At 42.7% G+C, this 20,197-nt stretch overlaps 2 protein-coding genes across 3 annotated transcripts; one reads left to right on the top strand and one right to left on the bottom strand.

Moving 5' to 3' along the window:
- Window positions 1–1,884: 1,884 nt before the first annotated feature.
- On the top strand, window positions 1,885–9,768 carry AKAP14 (A-kinase anchoring protein 14). Of its 2 annotated transcripts, none has more exons than XM_077307253.1 (6): window positions 1,885–3,144; window positions 5,115–5,246; window positions 5,320–5,417; window positions 7,401–7,580; window positions 8,028–8,080; window positions 9,594–9,768. In XM_077307253.1, exons 2-6 carry the CDS (start codon window positions 5,126–5,128, stop codon window positions 9,676–9,678), a joined length of 537 nt encoding a protein of 178 aa, XP_077163368.1. In that variant the 5' UTR covers window positions 1,885–3,144; window positions 5,115–5,125; the 3' UTR covers window positions 9,679–9,768. The 2 variants fall into 2 exon arrangements, with proteins under 2 accessions (XP_077163368.1, XP_077163369.1); XM_077307254.1 differs by lacking the exon at window positions 1,885–3,144 and adding an exon at window positions 3,203–3,881.
- Window positions 9,769–12,471: 2,703 nt separating this feature from the next.
- Window positions 12,472–20,120, bottom strand: NKAP (NFKB activating protein). Its single transcript, XM_077308434.1, has 9 exons — window positions 19,783–20,120; window positions 17,311–17,391; window positions 16,625–16,701; window positions 15,966–16,004; window positions 15,337–15,385; window positions 14,674–14,789; window positions 14,364–14,439; window positions 13,182–13,331; window positions 12,472–13,000 (listed from the first exon to the last, which is right to left on the bottom strand). The coding sequence occupies exons 1-9, from the start codon at window positions 20,022–20,024 to the stop codon at window positions 12,826–12,828; spliced, it is 1,005 nt and encodes a 334-aa protein (XP_077164549.1). The 5' UTR covers window positions 20,025–20,120; the 3' UTR covers window positions 12,472–12,825.
- Window positions 20,121–20,197: the final 77 nt, after the last annotated feature.

The raw sequence follows: 20,197 nt of genomic DNA on the forward strand, positions 1-20,197 counted from the left end.
CAGCGGTGGGAGGAGGTTGGACAAAAATATGGGCTTGAGATACAATCGTGCCTGAGCCCCTTCTAACCTTCACCCCATCTCTCAAGCCACATGGGTGGAGGTAATGGTGAAAAACTCACCTCCAACAGTTGAGTCTCAGTCAGTCTTTCACTCACTCACTAACAACCAACTGTCAAAAGCTAACTGTCAAATGGAACACTCCCATCTTGCATCACTTCAGCCTCAGAGTGTGCATGCAAGGGTGCAAAGCAAGAACTCCAACACCCCTTCTCAGTCATGCATGCAGGAACTAATGAGTCCAAGCTTCGTACGCAAGTTCTTGAATCTGACCTTTGGCAAAGGCTTGTTCAGGATATCAGCCGTCCTTTCATTAGTTGGACAGTACTTCATCTGTATGATGCCTTGTTCTGTGAGATCACGCACAAAGCGATATCGCACTCCTATGTGCTTGTATCTTTTCTCTTTGGGAGAGTCTGATGCAGCTCTGGTTAGCCTCAGTCGTGATTGCTCACATATTCCAAAGTCTTTTTGCAATTTCTTCAACCGTAGCAGTTCTCTGCACGCTTCTGCTGCAGCAATATACAAGTCCTTCAATTAGTTCAAGCATCCTTTGTTTCTGGTTAAGAAGATATGATCCATCTTCTTCCTGTTCAGTCTGAATCCCTAAGTAACAGTTTGCATTTCCCAGTTCTTTTACTTCCACTTCTTTATTTAGATGCTGAACAATTTCTTTATAATCTTTTTCATTTTCTGTAGCCACTATCAAGTCATCTACATACGCCAATATATAAACAAAATGTCCATATTTGTTTTTGCCATTGGTCTGCCTCACCTTGTTTAAATCCTAACTTGAACAGCATACTGTTCAGTTTTTCATTCCATGCTCTTGCAGCTTGTTCATATAGGCCTTTCTGGTCAGTCCTAGAGAAGATCAGCCCTGACTGCTCCTTAGAAGGCCAGATCCTGAAGATGAAACTTAAATACTTTGGCCACCTCATGAGAAGGAAGGACTCCCTGGAGAAGAGCCTAATGCTGGGAGCAATCGAGGGCAAAAGAAGAAGGGGACGACAGAGAATGAGGTGGCTGGATGGAGTCACTGAAGCAGTCAGTGCAAACTTAAATGGACTCTGGGGAATGGTAGAGGACAGGAAGGCCTGGAGGATCATTGTCCATGGGGTCACAATGGGTCGGACTTGACTTCGCACCTAACAAAGGCCTTTCCTTTACATACTAGGTGTGCTAGTTTTGGGTCAATAAAGCCTTGTGGTTGCTCAATGTATAATTCTTCTTTAATTTCTCCATGAAGAAATGCAGTTTTGACATTAAGATGTTTGACTTGCATTTTCTTGAATTATGCAATACTTAAGAGCATCCTAATTGTACTGTATTTTACTACTGGAGCAAATATTTCATTAAAGTCCTCTCCATATTTTTGAAGAAATCCTTTGGCTACTAATCTTGCTTTATATCTTTCCAGATTTCCTACAGCATCTTGTTTTGTTTTAAATAACCATTTACATCCAGTTGCTTTCTTGTTAGGTGGAAGTTTAACCAAAGTCCAAGTCTTGTTTTTATACAATGCCTTGATTTCATCTTGTGCTGCCTTTTTCCATTTGTAGGCCTCTGCAACTGGCATTTGTTCAACTTCTTTCCAGTTTGTTGGTTCTGCAGTGCTGATTTTGCCATGTAGGATAATTGTGGAACTCATACACTTTTGTTTGTGCATGATGAACTTTTGAGTTGTTCAGGTGTTCTGTTCTCTGCGCCTCCTCCAGCACGTCATCTTACACATTCCCTTCTTTTTCTTTACTGCTTCTGCAATCTGCAATATCTCTCTTTTCTGTAGATTGTGGTGTCCGTAGGAGTCATTCTGATGTTGGTGTCTCAAAAAATGTTTGAATGAGATATTCTGGTTCATCAGATTCTTTTAAGATGTTTTCTCTTTGATCAGGTTCCTTTGTTTCATCAAAGTAGATCACATGTCTAACGGTGACTTGCTCTGTTCTGGGGTTTAATACTATAGATCCCTTGCATCCAGGCGCATAACCGATGAGTATGGATGACTCTATTCTGGGATCTAGTTTTTGTCTTCTTTCTTTTGGAATGTATGCAAATGCTCTGGGTCATTTTGCACGAGGGAATTTCAGCGCAATCCTTACCAGATGCAGACGCTTTATAATCATGGTTTCAGACGACGCAGTCATCCTCCAGTCCCCTCCCAGTGCTGGTCCCACGACATCTACTGATTTGTAGCGATAGCTGTGTAATCGGGAAAACTGCATTCCCCTGGTCAAAATCCCTGCAGATCTCGCAATCACCCGCCAGGGAAGAGTGAGGTGGAGAGGCTGATTCTGTGAAGGTTCAAGGGGGTGGCAGGTTACTATGGATGAGCGATAGGGTTATGAGTGTCTTGCATAGGACAGAGGTTTGGACTAGATGACCCAGGAGGTCCCTTCCAACTCTATTATTCTATGTTTCTATGAAAGTAGAGAGCCACTTCCATGTAAAGAATAGTGCACAGATTGCACATCATTATTTTAAAGAGTTTAAATAAGATGTTATTGAGTCAAAGTTGAATGGGTGACTTCTTTGCCATTTCAGGAAGCTGCATCTCAAATATTAGTACATCATAACAGAAAAATTTGTGAGTCAAAAACAATTTCAACCAGTTTTGACCATAACAAAGTATCATACCTGCCTGTGGTTTATTAGTGTATATTACTGCTGCTTTTTTTTTTTTTCATATGGGACTGCCCTGGTATTTCAGGTCAAAATCCATATTGTTTTCTTTTTCCAACACTGCCCAGTTAACATTTAGCAACGCACTGAAGGGAAAGACCCTTCTGGAAAACAGAAACTTGGGCAGTGATCTAGTCCTGCCGTCTCACTGCCAAGTGATAACATTCGATGTGCACAGCAAACCCTTCTTCAGAGGCACATTTCTTTTAGGCAGGATGGAATGCCTGAACATCAATGTGGTCATTCTATTGGCTGAACTGGGGTTGCCAGGGTGATGACTGTGACCAAACACTTCCTAGGGAAGCCTGCCAGCCAAATGCATAATGAGCCCTGGGAAGCAGCTTCCCTAGGAGAAATAAAGCTCTCATCACAAGAGAAAAGAACTTGGAAGGTGCTTTCAGGCAGGTAATTAAACATTCCCAAGCCACTTTTGCAAAGAAGATGTGTTGTGATCATTCTGAAACCTAGTGAAGCAAGCATGATCATTAGTTCGATGACATTTACCTTCTTGTGGCAGGGGTTGTACTTTTCATTAAGAGTGGTTGCAGTGGAACTGCCAGCTCTGGGTTGGGAAATACCTGGATATATGGGGTAGAACCTGGGGAGGTTGAAGTTTGGGGAGGAGAGGAACCTATGGAGGGTACAATGCCATACAGCCCACCTTTCAAAGTAGCTGTTTTCTCCAGGAGAACTGATCTCCATTGTCTGGAGACTAGTTGTTATTCCGGGAGATCTCTGGCCACCACCTGGAGGTTGACAAATGGGCTATGCAAGTAAAGTCAATACTGTATATATTTATTATAGGTTGTTACCAATACCAGTTCTGTATGAAAATTGAAACATTTTTTGTAATATTTCTAAATAAATAAATATTTCTAGTTGAGTAAGTACCTGCAGTAGCTTTTCTTTCGCTCTATTTAGCCTGTGGATCTTTTAAATTATTAACTTTATAAAATAGATATTTCTTATATCCCTCATAGCTTTCCACTGAAGAAAATAGGTTTGAAAATGCTTAATAATTGGTCTGGCATAAAAGAGGACTTTGTTTATTGACATTATTGGTGTAAGCCATTTGTCAACTTCCTTGATGGTTTGCTTCCTGCAAGTCTGACAAGTTGTCTTCTCTGTTACCACTGGAGGTGGTAAGTGTGAACTGTGAAGAAAATGAAGGGCTGAGGGAAGGCAAAAGGATTCATGCAAAAAGTCTCTTTTTACACACCATGTATCTAAGTAACTTTAGGAAGTCTGCACTGGAAAATACAATGCGGGGACTCGGAGGGACCAATTGGCAGGCGCTTTGCGCCTGCCGATTGGTCCCTCCAGTAGTCTGTCCAGAGGAAGGGGCCAATCGGCACCCTTCCTCATCACGGACACATCCCGCCTCCCAAGCCCTTACACTTTTATTTAGTCTGCGGTGCCCATGGCGCCGCGGGCTGTGTAGATATGTCTTTGTGAACTGCAAATGGGTTCGAGGGGTTTGATCATGTGGAGATGGACCAGCAGCAAGCTGGACTGAGACTTTACCCCTTTTATCAGCCAAGAGACCAAGCTGTTATATACAAGGGCTGCCTGCTGTGGAGCCACTCAGTTGTGGTCACCTTGAAGTTGCACTGGCAAGTCCTGGAAGCACTACACAAGGGCGATCTGGGCATTGTACAGAAGAAGCCCTGGCCCAGAGCTATGTGTGGTTGTCAGGCATTGACAAGGAGGTCGAGGCCTGGGTAGACCATGTCAGCCTTGCCAAGAACAACAACCCAAAATGCCTGAAGCACCAGGGCAGCTGCAGGAGTCAGCCCTGGTCCTAGCCAGTGCTAGATTTAGGTGAAAAGACACCCTAGGCTATTCAACTTATGAGGTCCCCCCAACCCCCCCCCCTCACAACTAAAGGAAGATGAAAGATTCAAGAGTGTTTTAAACAAAACTGAGTAAAGCTGAGGATGATGACAGGTAGCTTTTCACTACTCAAAGGAGTCTCAAAATGGCTTACAATTGCCTTCCTTCCTCTCTCCAGAACAAATACGCTGTGAGGTAGGTGAGGCTGAGAGAGCTCTGAGAGAACTGTGACTTGCCCAAGATCACCCAGCTGGATGGATATAGAGATGTGGAGAATCAAACCTGGTATTCCAGATTAGAAGTCACCACTCTTAATCACTGCACCAAGCTAGCTCTCAATAGCGTTATGCTCAACTGCTAGACAGACCGGATGGATAGCTGTTGTTAAACATTATCTGGGTATGAAGATGTGTGCAGCAAGCACTACATCCAATTGGAGGGAGTTTGGGATGTATTGTCCTATGAGAGGCGGAACCCCTAAATCTGGATTAGCAGTTCCTGCCAACTAAAACAAGATCTGATGCATTTCTCTCTTTTTGGAGGGTTGAGAACAATGGCTTGGAAAAACACAGACATTCCCTTTGACTCTGATTTGGCGCTCGCTTACATGGTTGTTGATGACGTGATCAAAAGCGCCATACAAGTTTGTACAGAAGAACAACCGAAAGAGGAAGGTAGTACTGGTCCTACCTTTGAAATTTTCAAAAGGGTGGGAAATCCATCAGCACTGAGCCCTGTCTTCTTCAGTTGCAGAAGCCAAATATGAAGCAAGAAACATCAAGTGGCTGATGTGCAAGAACTTCACAACAGCAAAAGGGCTGCTACAGATTGAGGAATACATGAAGGTAAGGAGAAGGGCCAGTATTTATGGACTTCATTACCTTCAGACCCAGCCTTATTGGATGTGTGAGCTAAGTGTTGGAAATTGGCTAGATTTAGCTAGTTTAATCTCTTTAATCTCTTAAATGTTATCAAAAAATCATACTGGCTTTGTTAAGGTACATTTTTACTTAAGTCAACATTACTTATTTACTGATGCTTTATGCTGCTAATAGATTTATGATGCTAAAAGATCAAGAAACAAAATGCAGAAACATAGACTTAGAGTTATCTCCAGTTTAGGGAATTCCTGCAGATTTGGGGGTGGGTCTCGGGGAGGGACTTCAGCAGGGTACAATGCCATAGGGTCCACTCTCCAAAGTAACTTTTCTTTCCCAAGGGAATTGACCTCTGTAGTCTGGACATTAATTGCAGTTGTAATTTCTGGAGATCCCCAGCCCCGCCTGGAAGCTGGCAAATGTTTGGACCCTGAGCCTAATCAAAGGTGCCACTGTTAACTGAGTAGGATACAACCAACTGAAAACAATGTATTCTATGAAAAAGATAATTGCGATACAATAGTAAAAACAGGGAATTCAGTGATAGGAAGCAGAGGGCGGGTAAATGGGGTTGGTGGCTTGGCAAAGGAGCACAAGGAGCCTTCCTCTGAGGAAAGAGGGCTCAGCATTGGAGGAGAGTTTCTTACACTAGAAAAAAATACCCCCATTAGCTTAGCAGAACAGTGAGACTATAACATATTATTTTAAAAATCAACAATAAATACATGGTTTTTGATAAATATGTGATATTTGCATGATCAGCAATGCAAGTTGAATTCAATGGTTGTTCGTAATATCAAGTTACTCTGTAATAACGTTTTTATTAAGTTAAGAGTCCAAACATTTACCATCTTGATACATTTGGTTGCAACTCTTTGGGCCTGATTTCACCATACAGTATCTTACTAATGAAGAGAGAACATATGCAGGGTTTCATTTTTAATAGAGATGCATTCAATCACATGAGCCTCCCACCTGCATTCTGAATTGGTACAGCCCAGACACTGGTTTGGCACCTCAGGGAAGATGAAATCTTAGCCCACAATCAATGATCTCAAGAGTGTCTCCTGTGAAGATTCCATGGAGACTTCCTCTCCTCCCCTGTCCTTTTCCCATCTTGCAGTTGGATGTGCCATTGTTACACCAGAGACACTAACCCCTGTCATACCTCATCTGAAAAGGAACAATGGAATTGACACCCAGGTAACCATCCAGATATACAGGTCCACCTCAGGGTCTGCAGATTCCAATGAGCCTTGGGCATGCTCGACTTCCTGGGGATTTCACCCATTTTATTTAAAATGGTGTGGCATTATTGCATCATAAATTAAGAAACAGACCATGAATTTTCATCGACTTCTCGATAAAACAGGCTTGGCATGGTAGCAAAAGCAGCTTATTGAAAAACCAATACAAAGGCCAAAACGTTTCTTGCTGAAACTGAATCACTAGGCCAGGGGTAGTCAACCTGCGGTCCTCCAGATGTTCATGGACTACAATTCCCATGAGCCGCTGCCAGCGTTTGGAAATTGTAGTCCATGAACATCTGGAGGACCGCATGTTGACTACCCCTGCACTAGGCAACATACAAATCAATATCCCCCGAATCCTGCCGAACTACCCACAGGCTTTCTTGGTTTCCAGGCCTTTCCCTTGGTACAAATTTCATAGTCTTCTGCAACACATAACACTCCAATGTCTATCCCCACAAACAAGTAGACTACAGAAAAATTCAAACACTTAACAGATCAAAGAACCACAGATATGAAACATTCACCCTTTCCTGGGTCAGTTTTCTCAGACAAATGGTTGGAAAGCCCACCCATCCCAAGACAGATAATAGTACAGTGAGAACAGCCAGAGACCATGGCAGTAATCTAGCATTAAGCAGATATTGACAGCAAGGGGCGTGTACAAAAAACCTCAGAATGACTTGAGGTTATTCTGCAGACATGGGAGCTTCATGAGAGCTGGCTTCACTGGACAAACTATATAGAAGATGAAGAACTGCAGTACAGCACTCGATATCATTATCGAGTGCGCTGGAGCATCCCAACCAGCAGGAAGCCCATCCCCCGAGCTACAGCAAATGTCTATTTCATCATAGAGATTTCCAAAATCAAACCAGATGTAAGTATTCTAATTCTTCCAGTCTCTTCTCTTCTGAACATACACAGTACAAGCATCCTTAGAGTTTCTTAAGGAAGAGCTGTTTGATCTCTAGACATTCTCACTGTCAGCAATCTGATGACAACCATTTCCTCCTATAAATTTGTAAGACCAAGATCTTAATAATTTAATCTGTAATATTAGCAACCAAACAAGGTCTGAATTTTGGGGGATAAACTTGATACCAACTATGGGGAGGTGGGAGTTGATGGCAAACATGGCTTGAATTCTCTAGAATTCCTTAATTGTATATCAGAACATGTTATGAACTAGATAGTCTTCTTACCTGAGAGCATCAGTTGCTAGAGTATTTGCTCATAACTTTTCCAGGACTGGAAGTCTTACTTTAGTAAAATCAAATTCTTGAGATCTCATTGTTTTAACCATCTATTTTTATATTCATTGCAGACATTGCCCATTGAAGTATATTTTGTAGTAGAGACAAACAGATTCATCCACAGGTAGATGTTTTCTTGTAACTACTTAAGTACCGGATAATTTACACTTACCCTAACTGTTCTCATGTATCTGTTATTTATGTGGACATTCTGTGCAACAAGACAATATGCAATTGAAGGGTTGAAATGTAGCCAATCGCTATTGACACTCTGGGAATGGACCAACCTATGACCTCCATGAAGGGCCAATCAGGTTCCTTGGCAGGCCATCTGAAATGTATATAACAGGAACACAGTTCCAACTAAGTAAATCTCATGGATTTGTAATCATACCAATGAGAATTGGGGTAGTTCTGAACAAACAGTTTGTTGGATTCATTCAGCTATTCCCTTCAGCCTCACCTGATTCCCTGCCATCTGAGTCCTCTCTGTATCTTTTGTTAACACAAATGCTGTCCTCTCCAACCTAGCCTTTTTGAGGCTAATCTTGTACTTTTCACTAGTGAAAAAGCTGGTTGAATCCAGCTCTTTGATTAGAAACAACCCATTGATGCCTTTTAATGTTTACGGATGAACTTGCTGTTACTGAGAAATATGGCACCAGCAACCAGTCAAGACCTTAGCAATTCTTATTTGCAGTTTCATATACTGATATAAATAATCCTCTCCATTAAGTTCACAGATGAAAGCAGAATATTTTGGTTAGGGTCCATGAGTTTAAGGAGGCGGTGGTTCGCCCTCTCCTCAAAAAACCACCGTTGGACCCGCGAGACCCGGCCAGCTACTGACCAGTCACACATTTGGTGTTTCTGGGGAAGGTAGTTGAAAGGGCCATGGTGGACCAACTCCTGGCATTTCTGGAGGAAACTTTGGCCCTCGATCTTTATCAGTCTGGCTTCCGTCCAGGCCATGGGATGGAAACGGTGTTGATTGCCTTGTTAGATGATCTCTGTTACCAGCTGGATCAAGGCAAATTGGCCATGCCCGTTCTGTTAAACTTGCCAGCCGCGTTTGACGTGGTTGACCACAAACTGCTGGCACACCACCTCGCTGGGACGAGGATACAGGGGCACAGCTCTTAGCTCCTTTCTCCATAACCGGAAACGGGGTGGCTGTGGGGGATGAGTTATTGTGCCCTTATCGGCTCCCTTGTGGGGTCCCTCAGGGCACGGTGCTCTCCCCCATGCTTTTCAACATCTTTATGCGCTCTCTGGCCCAGCTGGTACAGAGTTTGGGGCAATAAAAACACCTGCATGGAAAATGTACATTTGGCAGATGTTGATAACTCCAAAATGCTGCCCATTGTTGGTTTTTAGATGCTCAACAATTTTTACTGCCCTTCTGCAGCTTGAAAAGCCGCTCTATTCTAGTTCTACTACCAGAGAAAAATTTCTTGGGAGGAGGGTTTCAAGTAATGCACAGCAGACTTGAATATAGGTGGCTACTTCGAGGCCTCCTATATCTGGTTATATTTAGCACTGGAATAATAAGAAATAGCAACCATTGTATTTAATAGGTTAAGTTTTGGAATATAGTACCGTGGCTCTCTTAAATTTCCTTGTTTTGTCATTTGTAGGCCAGGAGAGTGCAGATTTAAAGAAAAGTGGCTCAAAGATGTAATTGAAAGCAAAGTCACCCTAATGGAAACAGTCAACTTTTAGTTCTATTACACATTGAGGATTCTATTTGTCTGTGCTTTTTTTACACATTTTATTTGTCTCTATTTTGATCAATAAATGCTGTTTTTATAATCAGCTTTCCATTTTTGACTTCTTCACATTCCTTTAGCTAATTCTAGCTAAATAAATCCTCTAGCTAAATAAATAAATAAATAAATAAATAAATAAATAAATAATTCAGCTATTGCATGAATGAAGCAGAGAGATATGAAGTGTTGGTTTCACAGAAAAAACATACCTGTCCACAACCAAACACCAAGATGGTTAAATTGTAGATTGTTCCAGGAAGGGCATGGGAGCCAGAAATCCCTTTTTGCTTCACAATTTGAGCCTACGTAGGCAGAAGTTATCAGGTCCAGAATAAGTAGGAGCCAGATTGAATGGGTCCATTTCCAATGATAATGTGTTTTCTAACTGAAGCCACCTTAACATTTATTCCCTGCTTAAGAACTGTTCACTACCCACCCATCCCATTTCCAAGGTCAAGAATGAATCTTCAAATGACAACTAATTTCTTTAATGTTATTGGAAAGAGAAAATGACTTCCTTTTTCTTCTAATGGCTCAGTCAGGACTTCAATATGGCATACTACATATTAAACAGCACAATGCAAAAATAACCAGGTGCATCCAAGAACATGTTTTATTTTTAAAATATACATTGCGACCCTACCCAAATGTCTTGCCACATTATCCTTATCCATGGTTCTTCTATATCCATGGTTAATTTGTGAAACAGCCTGGGGGGGGTAGAACATGTCCGGCTGTCCAAGCTGGGATAGCAAAGCTGGCTATACCCTGATTGGCCCTGCCCCTGCAGCTCCTGCCCTCTGTCCCTGGATTCTAGCCTCTTTGTTCTTAGACTTGCCTCAGTGCCTGGAGCCAGCAGCAGGTAAGGGGAGAGGGCCCTGGGCAAAGGGTGGTGGTGGTGGAGGGCCTGCTAACGAGGGCCTCCCAGCCTGCTGACTGCCTGCTAAGGAGCTCTGTCCCGGGCCTTCTAACAAGCTTGCCAGCCCCCGCCCACCCACCTTGATCCGGCTGTGAGTTGCAGCCCAAAGCCACCTTAAGCTGCCTGGTCAGGGGCCAGGGGAGGGGACCCTTTCAAGGCCCGTTCTTAGGAATGGGCTTTGAAGCTAGTTGTTATTATATTTAGATTATATTTAGCTTATATTTAGCTTTCCATCCCACCACTCCCAGTGGCTTGTGGCAGGTTACAGCACATATAAAACATACATACATATAAAACATGTCAGTCCCCTACATCAACCATGATTCAGATGACTATGAATCAAGAAACTGAATACCTAAATTATCCCACCGTGACCCGCAGATAGCCACCCTTCTGTCCAACAAAATATTATTTATACAGCATCAAGCAACAAAATACTACTTTCTTCAAGCCATTCTCATTTTGTAAAATGATAGATCAGGACCTCAGTATTGTATGTTGCTGGATTTTTTGCCTTGTTTATGTTTCCACTCTTGGTCCTGTGGATAGTCAATTGCTGGTTTCTAAGGTCTTTCTCAATCTGTTTAAGCCACGTTTTCTTTGACGCCAGTTGTTGGATTGTCCATTAAGTTGGTTGTTCTCATCAAATGAGTTTATGAGGCAGTCTGCTGGTGTTTAGTGTTGTACGTTATATAGATCATCATCATGTGCAGGGCACTTCTGACAATGTGCTGGCCCTCTGGCCCCAGCGGGGCCGTGGCTCTCCATCGAGGGCCACTCAGGAGCTGATGAGCTGCTGGGAAGCATCGGTGGGTCTTCTCTTACTGAGAGTCAAGCTTCCCTGCCTACACACCAGGCAAGAGGCACTGCCAGCCTCCCCTACAGAGGCCCACTCTTCTGGCTAGGCTCACCGCCACCATGCAGGGTGAGGAGCACTGCCAGCCACTGGCCAAGGCCACGCTGTTCTGGCTGGCTCCCCTGCCTCTGTGTGGAGTGCTGTTAGCCTCCGCCACGGCCACCAATCCTTCTGGCCAGCCTCACCACCACCATGCGAGACAAGGTATGCCACCAGCCTCTGCCACAGCCATCTGCCTTTTTGGCGGGCCTCCCTGCCTCTGCCAATGGATGAGGACCACTGCCACCCTCCACCATGGGTGCCCACTGCCAAAGCTGCAGGGGGGGGAACTGCTGCCAACTCCCAGCCTTCTATGACGGAAGCCCTCTGATTTGCTCTCAGTGGGAGGGCCCTCCCCAAGGGCCACTCTCCCTAGCCTCCTTGGTACAGTGTTGCATGGCAACTCCTCCACAACCGCTCCCCTCAGCCTTCTTGATGCCAGGGATTGACCATGTGCTCCACGATGATGCCACTGCTTTCTCCAGTCCCCTTGCTGTTGGGGAGGACAGGGAAACTCCTCCGCTCCATGGCAAACCTACTGCTCTCCGCAGCCTCCTGAATTCTGGGAGAGCAGGAGGGGGCCCTGGCCATTTTTAAAATGGGCTTATCTAGTAGTATATATATAGATTATGAAGATTCCAAAATAAGGAAACCAAATATCCTACAGAAATCTATAAAATTTAGCCCCTCTGCTCTACTAAAAAAACACAACAAAAAACATTAACCAACTACATCTGGTCTAGGCAGGAACATTTAAGTGGAGATGCTCCTATTAAAGGCACTGCTGCAAATATGAATAGTCCACAGGATTAGAGACTATTTGGATCATCTTTGTTTGAGACTTTGGTCCAATAAAATATATAACTTCAATTACTTATCTGTCATAGACCAGGTGCAGCATCATCTTAATCAAGAATGTACTACAAGATCGCTTTAATTAACTTTAAGAAGCCATGTTTTATTGGGTATGTTTTGTTGTCTAATCTTCAGATATTGTGCTGTTCGGAATTAAAAGAAGGGTAGATTTTCTCCAGTGGTGAGCAAAATATCCAGCTGTGGCATATTTTGCATGGTAAGGTGCCTTGCTCATCTTGTTTCCTGTTCACATCTGCAGACTCATGAACAGGCCACCAGTCCAATCTGTCAAGGTGTTTATCTGGTACACAGGAATGGCTTTCCAAGATTTGGGGCAGTTTTACTGGACAACTTGTTTGCAAATCACTGTAGCAGGTGAACTTCAGCAATGTCAATTCAAGTCTATCCTCTATCAGGAGGAAGCAAACTGTTCATTTGTCATCTTTGCCTTTTGTTTTTCTGTATACCATCTCCCGGAAGCTCGCTAAGATCTTGTTCTCTCTCTTCCGCCTCTCCTCCTGGTTGAAAGATGCCAGGGCTCTCTTCTCATCTGCACTGTAGATCTGGTTCTCTTTACGGAGACGCACGGCTTCCATTCGCCGATGCCTTAGGAAAAATACAGCACTCATCAAAATCCAACCTTGCCTGCTATCCAGCTAGCGATAGAGGACTTTCTTCTCTACAAGCCCATTTTTTATTAAGCGTATCATGAGCTCCCCCACCCCAGTATGTAATAGCCAAGTAAAGGATATTTTCTGCAGTAAAACAGTCTAATCAGAACACTCACCTGCTGCCACTCATTACGTAGCCAGATTTTTCAAATGATGCAATTTCTTCACTGGTTAGGCCGATTTCACCTCTCCGAGGGATACGCTTCCCAGCTTTTACATACTCTGCCATGGCAGCACCTTCACCAGGGAGCAAGGCATGACCATAGCTTTAAGAGACAAAGAGAGGATGCCATCACAAATGTGGGTATAGCTCTTTCCAGAAAGAAGTTGGCTCGTATATGTCTTCCCTTACAGTTGCCTTTCCCTTCCCTCTCCCCACAACAGCCACCCTGTGAGGTAGGTGGGGCTGAGAAAACCCTGATATTACTGCTTGCTTTATTAGTGCTGTGGCCAGCCCAAGGTCACCCAGCTGGTTGCATGTGGGGGAGCATGGAATCAAACCCGGCTTGCCAGATTAGAAGCACTCCTCCTAACCACTACGTCAAGCACTGAAGTACCTCCTAAATCTAAATATGGTTTATTTACAGCTAGGCAGTCCAGCCCAGAACTATTTACACAAGGCAACTGTAAGCAAACCCCACCAGAAATGTATGGTTTTAAGGATAAGGTTCTAGCACACAGAGGATGTGCTATACAAATTAACTCCTAATCAGAGAGATCGAAATCTTGAATCCCTTCTTTGATCTGTACTTTCCACCATGTCTCTGCCTTCTTAGGTGGACAGAGTAAAAGACAACAAGCTTTCTCCCTGTCCACTGGCCAAATCCTTCGATTCCTTTCTTCCATCCTGTTTTCTCCTTCATTTTACAGATGTTTTGCATTGGAAAACTAAGTATCCATCAAGATGGGCAACACTAGCCATTGTCTGTTCCCTGCATCTGTGCTGCTGATTCTCTCTTCAACTCCCTCACATGTGGGTGACTCCAGCTGTGACTGGCCAGTTGGTTGTAACTTCAATCTATGCTGTCAATGCATGAAATGAGCTATTCTTGGACAACACAATGCATAAGAGAGTGAGCTGGGAAGTCCCCAGATCAAATGGCAGTTCAGTCAAACAACCAACCTGGGTTGTTTATGGAAGCCGTAATTCTTTCAGTCTCAGCTTTCAAATGGGAATTACATCGAATTAAGATTGTCAAAATTATGTTGCACTTAATACTACAAATATGATGCATCTCAACTGGACTCATACTTTGAAATCTTGGTTTTCAACCATCCACACAGAATACAGCACTTACTTCAAAGGTCGGTCATCTTGAGAAGTGTGAGTTATGGGAGCCTCAGGTCCTATGAAATCCATACCATCTGTATTTTCTGTAGCACACAGAGAAAAAGCAGTGACCACTAAGCCTTCCATTTCCCATAAAGCATTTGAAAAAAAAAACATCTTTAACATAACTGTACATTTTGCTCACAATATTTGTGACCTTGTTTACAGATCATGTCCGTCTACAACCCTTCAGTTCAGTGGAGAACACTATCACAAGAATGCCCACTGGAATATGTTTGGGCTTTTTTGGTTGCCAGGTATGAAAAGCAACAACCTACTTGATCTCTCAATCCAGAGCTCATCCTCTCTCAGTGCTTCATCAGTGGAATCATCACTGCTTGAGTCGCTGAAGTCTTTCCTGTTCTTCTTAGACTTCTTTTTCTTAGACTTTTTTCTGTTGAAAGGTGAGATAGGTTAGGTTTACAATTCAAAACAGGGGTGAAAAAGCTGCTAAGATCAAGACAAAAGCTTTGACCTGTCATCTCTGCAAACCGATCAGACCAGCCAATCAGCAGTCTACAGGAAAATAACCAAACCATGAAGATTTCTACAGGAAGTCAACCACTCCCTAAGATTTGATATTCTGTTTTTTATGCATACACAGAAGATAGCAATGCAGCAACAGGAAACCTGAGAGATGATTATTATAAAAAACATACAGCACTTTGTGACCCTATCTTTCTAAGCCTTATTCTTTCATTCAGGCCATTCATTATAAAAACTGCGACCAGAATGTTGATATAACTGGTAATTGTACACATTGTAGAGCAGAAAGGGTGGAAAGAAAGAATACAAAAAGGAGTAAATGAGAGCAGAATTTGAAAACAGATCTCTTGGTGACACAGAGAACAGCCACTGCTGATTCTGCTGCAGCAGACCACGATGCAAATCCAAAGAACAGAGATTGTAATACAACATTTAAAAAAAATGGTTTTATTTACTTTCTGTGCTTCCTTTTCTTCTTCTTGGCTTTCTTTTTTACTTCTTCATCTGAAACGTCAATCACAAAGAAAAAATAAAGCAAGGGAAAAGGCATAAAATATTTCAGGGTGAGCAGGATGGAGAATTTCACTAACGATTGCTAATTACACATATGCTGGTCTGCTGATCAGTGAATTTCATCCTTAGAATCTCATATGTCTGCACACACAGAAAAGGTTCAGACTTCATCATGTGCCAGAAAAAATCAGCAGTCAACTAAGAGCATGCCTACACTAAAAAAGCATAATAAAATCAGAGTCCAGTAGCACCTTTAAGACCAACAAAGATTTATTCAAGGCATGAGCTTCTGAGTGCAAGCACTCTTCCTCAGACTACTGGACTCTGATTTTATTGTGCTACTTCAGACCAACATGGCTACTCATTTGAATCTACCTTATAAAAAAAGTATACTGTCTGAAACTGGTTTTTACATGTCAAAGCTTTTGGGTAGTTGTCATCAATATGAAAATATGATCCCTTTCATGCACGAGTAAGAAATTCTTATCACAAAGAGCAACTTATATAGGATTCCCATATGCAAGAACCTCATACTAGAGGCAGACATTCCACACAATTGGGACACACATACGTGAAAGAGCTTTTCTTTTCTTCTTCTTTTTCTTCTTCTCTGAAAGACATTTGAAAAGAGTTCTTTACAATCAAGACAAACAGTAATTTGTTGGATTGCCACTTCCTACCTCAAAACATTGATTAAGACCCAACCAGCTTTTCTGCTGGTGCAAAAGGAACCAGAGTTCCCTCCTTTGATTCCCCCAAAAGGCTATGTCTTGGGGTCTGCATGGACGAAAGGCATGAAAGATGGAGAACATAGTAAGAAAGGTGGCTGGGTCCAACTGCCCTTAATGCAGAAATTCACTCATATAAGATGAAAGAGGATTGTTGCTTTCTATAGATGGCAGTAAAGAATATGTGCATTTTTTGTTTTACTTAATTTACATTACTTACATCAGCAGCTTACATCATTCTCTCCTCCATTTTATCGTCACAACTATCCTATGAGGCAGATTAAGCTGGGAATGTGTGACTGGACCAAAGGTTACGCAGAAGTTTCCATGGCAAGGCATGGATTTGAACTTGGATCTCCCAGGCCTCAATCCAACACTCTAATTGCTACAACTTATTTTACTAACTCCATTAGTAACATCACAATGCTAAGAAGGTAAAGTTATTCCGTGCCTCACAAATATTACTGATGTTTTGTAATCATCTTTAATCAACTAAGAATACCTTCTGAACTGGAATCAGAAGAGCTGCTTTTTTTAGATACTCCGTCTTCATCTTCTACTGGAGTATGTTCATCAGAACTAGGTTCAAAACCAGAACACAATCAGTATTTAATTTGCATGATCAAATACGAGACTTATAATCACAGCAAAAAAACCTATAATAAATATTAATTAAATGCTTAAGTTGGTGTTCTGATAAATAGAGAAATATGGGTTCTAAATTGCCAGCATGTTTTTGGATCAGGACTAATTTAAGATAGAGAGTTACACTTAAAAATGTAACAACAAAAATAGAATGAGCTCCCTGAAGAGATCAGGGCCCTGCCTGAACTCTGCTGGGCCTGCAAAAGTTAGCTCCTCCACCAAGCAGTTGCCTGAGACCAACCACAGGTCCCCCACACCTCTGACATCCCCTCCATGGCCTGAAGCAGCCTGACTAGGGAGTTTAGCTTGTATGTTGTTATTGTTGGGACCACTGAAGTTGTTGTTTAGAACCTCTGTTGGGTTGTTATTGTTGTATATTGACTCGTTCCATGTATCCCCTATGATGTTGTATGTAAACTGCCATGAGCCATATGGAAGGGCGGTATAGAAATAAAATAAAATAAATAAATAAACAATGCTAAATGTATTTCATGTTATTGTTATGGCAAATGAATCTACAAAATTAAAATCGGCAGTACTTACTCAGGGTCTGGAACCTTTGGCGACAATCCCCAAACTTCAGGTGCTCCAAGTTCACCTATTCTCTCTCTTTCATTTAACCTCCTGTAAAAGATGCATCTCTGTTAAAATCCGGAACATGGTATTATGTATATAAGGAATAGCTCAGGAGCACACAAAAACAACATATAGCAAGAAAGAACCAACAGTCCATCCATGGCCAATATCTGTGAATGTATACAATATACAATAAACAGTGGGTTTATTGTCGCCTCGAGCTTCAAGTGGGTTTATTGTCGCCTCGAGCTGCCTCGAGCCTTCGGGGGGAGGCGGGGTATAAATATAAATATAAATATAAATATAAATATAAATATAATAATAATAATAATAATAATAATAATAATAATAATAATAATAATAATAATGGGTTGCTACGTTGGTCTGAAACAGCAGAACAAATTTTGAGCCCAGTAGCATCTTTAAGACCAACAAAGTTTTACTCAAGGCATGCATACTTCTTCAGATACAATGACCATACCTTGAATAAAACGTTGTTGTTTTTAAAGGTGCTACTCAAAATTTGTTCTGTTTTATTTCCTGTTATTCTTGATGTTGAGTGAAAATAATCCAGAGGAAAATATTCACAAATATTTCCACCAAGCACTGCTGGACAAAGTTCCAATACACTGTCATTTCACCAAAGGTTTTTTTTTTTTTCAACAGCTAAGCCTCTAGACCAGGGGTAGTCAACCTGTGGTCCTCCAGATGTTCATGGACTACAGTTCCCATGAGCCCCTGCCAGCATTCGTTGGAGGACCACAGGTTGACTACCCTTGCTCTAGACCAGGGGTAGTCAACCTGTGGTCCTCCAGATGTTCATGGACTACAATTCCCATGAGCCCCCGCCAGCAAATGCTGGCGGGGGCTCATGGGAATTGTAGTCCATGAACATCTGGAAGACCACAGGTTGACTACCCCTGCTCTAGACAATATAAATAATTTCCAGCTCTGAAATGGAATAAAGCTCAACTGGGCTGAATTTTAATTCCTTCTTATTAAAGCGATCAAACTGAGGTACTTTTGCCACAGTGTACCTGTTCTCTGAATCTTTGCTTATTCATTATTTTATGTATATAGGAACACAATGGCTTACAAATCACAGGCTTGCAATAATGATTTAAATATCAATGCTACAAAACAAAATATAAGGCACATGTTTTCCATGGGAATTCTATTTCTATTTATTGATAAAATTCAATTTTCTTTCAATTTTTCTTTCAAGATCTGTACCTAAGCAACCGTCAGTTAAACCACTGGTATCACACTAAAGGTATTATTATCACTATGAGTCCAATCCTATGTATGTCAACTCAGAAACAAGTCCTGCTGAATACAACAGAACTTACTAACAAGTAAATGCATATATGTACATGGCTGGAAAAGAGTCATCTGTTGCCAAGGTGTTGATTAAGCGATGTAAGAACTTGTAAAAATTTAATTGCTTGTTTTGCTACTTTGGGAATAAATCTGTTGTTGCTAGAATGCTGGACAAAATACAATAAAAATTAAAATATTTCAGCAAAATATCAGTCCAGGCTAATGGAAGGGTGCATAGTGTATACCTACTCTTCTTCTGGTCTCAGTGAAAGGAAGAGAACCCTCCCATTGAGCTAGGCAGTGTGGAGAAATGTCTTGCAACTTCCCTCCCTTCTGATAATATAGATTACATATAGGTGCTAGGTGAAAGTTGTGTGTGCACAGGAACATTGGCAGCCTTGAGCCTATAAGCGATGGGTGGTCAAACCATGGTTCTCCCTGCTGGCACAGGCTCATGATCATTGTAGTCCATGGACATCTGGAGAGTCACAGTTTGGCCACCCTTGCTCTAAGCTGAATACCCACTCTGGGGCCTAGAGTAGTGCAATGTTCAACACTACTAGGTGTAGACACATGTAATATGAAATATATGAAATAGCTTCCTAAGCTTCTTCTAGGTTTCTAGATCTGCTCTGCCAATATAGGTTGTGCTACAACCAGCCTTGCAGCAGGTGCAGTTGACCAATGCCTGCTTATCAGGTTCCTAATTGCCTATATCAAACGTGAAGACTGCAGGGGGTCATCAGCCCCCTCATCAAAGACTAAACTACATCACAAGGTTGTTGCCAAGATGTGGAGTGTGTGACAGGCACATATAGAGTCCACTGAAGACATGAAATAAAAGTGGGAGGCAGGCAGTCTGATAAAACTGTGGCTGTCCCAAGATCACCCAGCTGGCTGCCTATGGAGGCGTGGGGAATCCAACTTGGCTCTCTTAATCACCAAGCTGGCTCTCTGGATCTGAATACACTTTTCTGATTAGGTACCGTGTATTTCTTAATATATCTATTAAAGATCTATTATAAGCTATTTTTGAACGGTCAGTTTGAACCTTGACCCAACTCTTTCTAGGCTTGCCGCTCCTCCCACCCGCCGCCGCCGGGCTTTCTCCTCACTTACCTCTGTCGCAGCGATTCCTCCTGCTCCTTGCCGTAATGCTCCGGACCATGTCGGTGGCTAAAATGGTGGGGAAGACCAAGACGCTGCCTGAAGCCGTTGCGCTCGCGGGACCGAGACCTGGAGCGGGACCTCCGACTACTCCGGCTCGACTTTGGAGGGGAAGGGCTGGCCGAGGCTACGACCCGACCGCGCCGAGAGGAGGGAGACGCCGCCGGGCTCCTCGAACGCGACACCGGAGCCATCGCTCGGCAAGCCAGCGCTCGAAGATGGCAAGAGTCGCTTCAGCTGGCCAGGCCACGGCGACTTCCGGACGCGCACAGAAAGTCTTCCTTCCGGGAGCCTGACGTCAGTTCCTGTTTAGACCCGGCCACCGTCATCACAGCTCCACTTCCGGTGCTGTAAGAACCTAGTTGCC

The sequence above is a fragment of the Paroedura picta genome, chromosome 13, assembly GCF_049243985.1.
Source record: "Paroedura picta isolate Pp20150507F chromosome 13, Ppicta_v3.0, whole genome shotgun sequence".
NCBI classification, from domain to species: Eukaryota; Metazoa; Chordata; class Lepidosauria; order Squamata; family Gekkonidae; genus Paroedura; species Paroedura picta.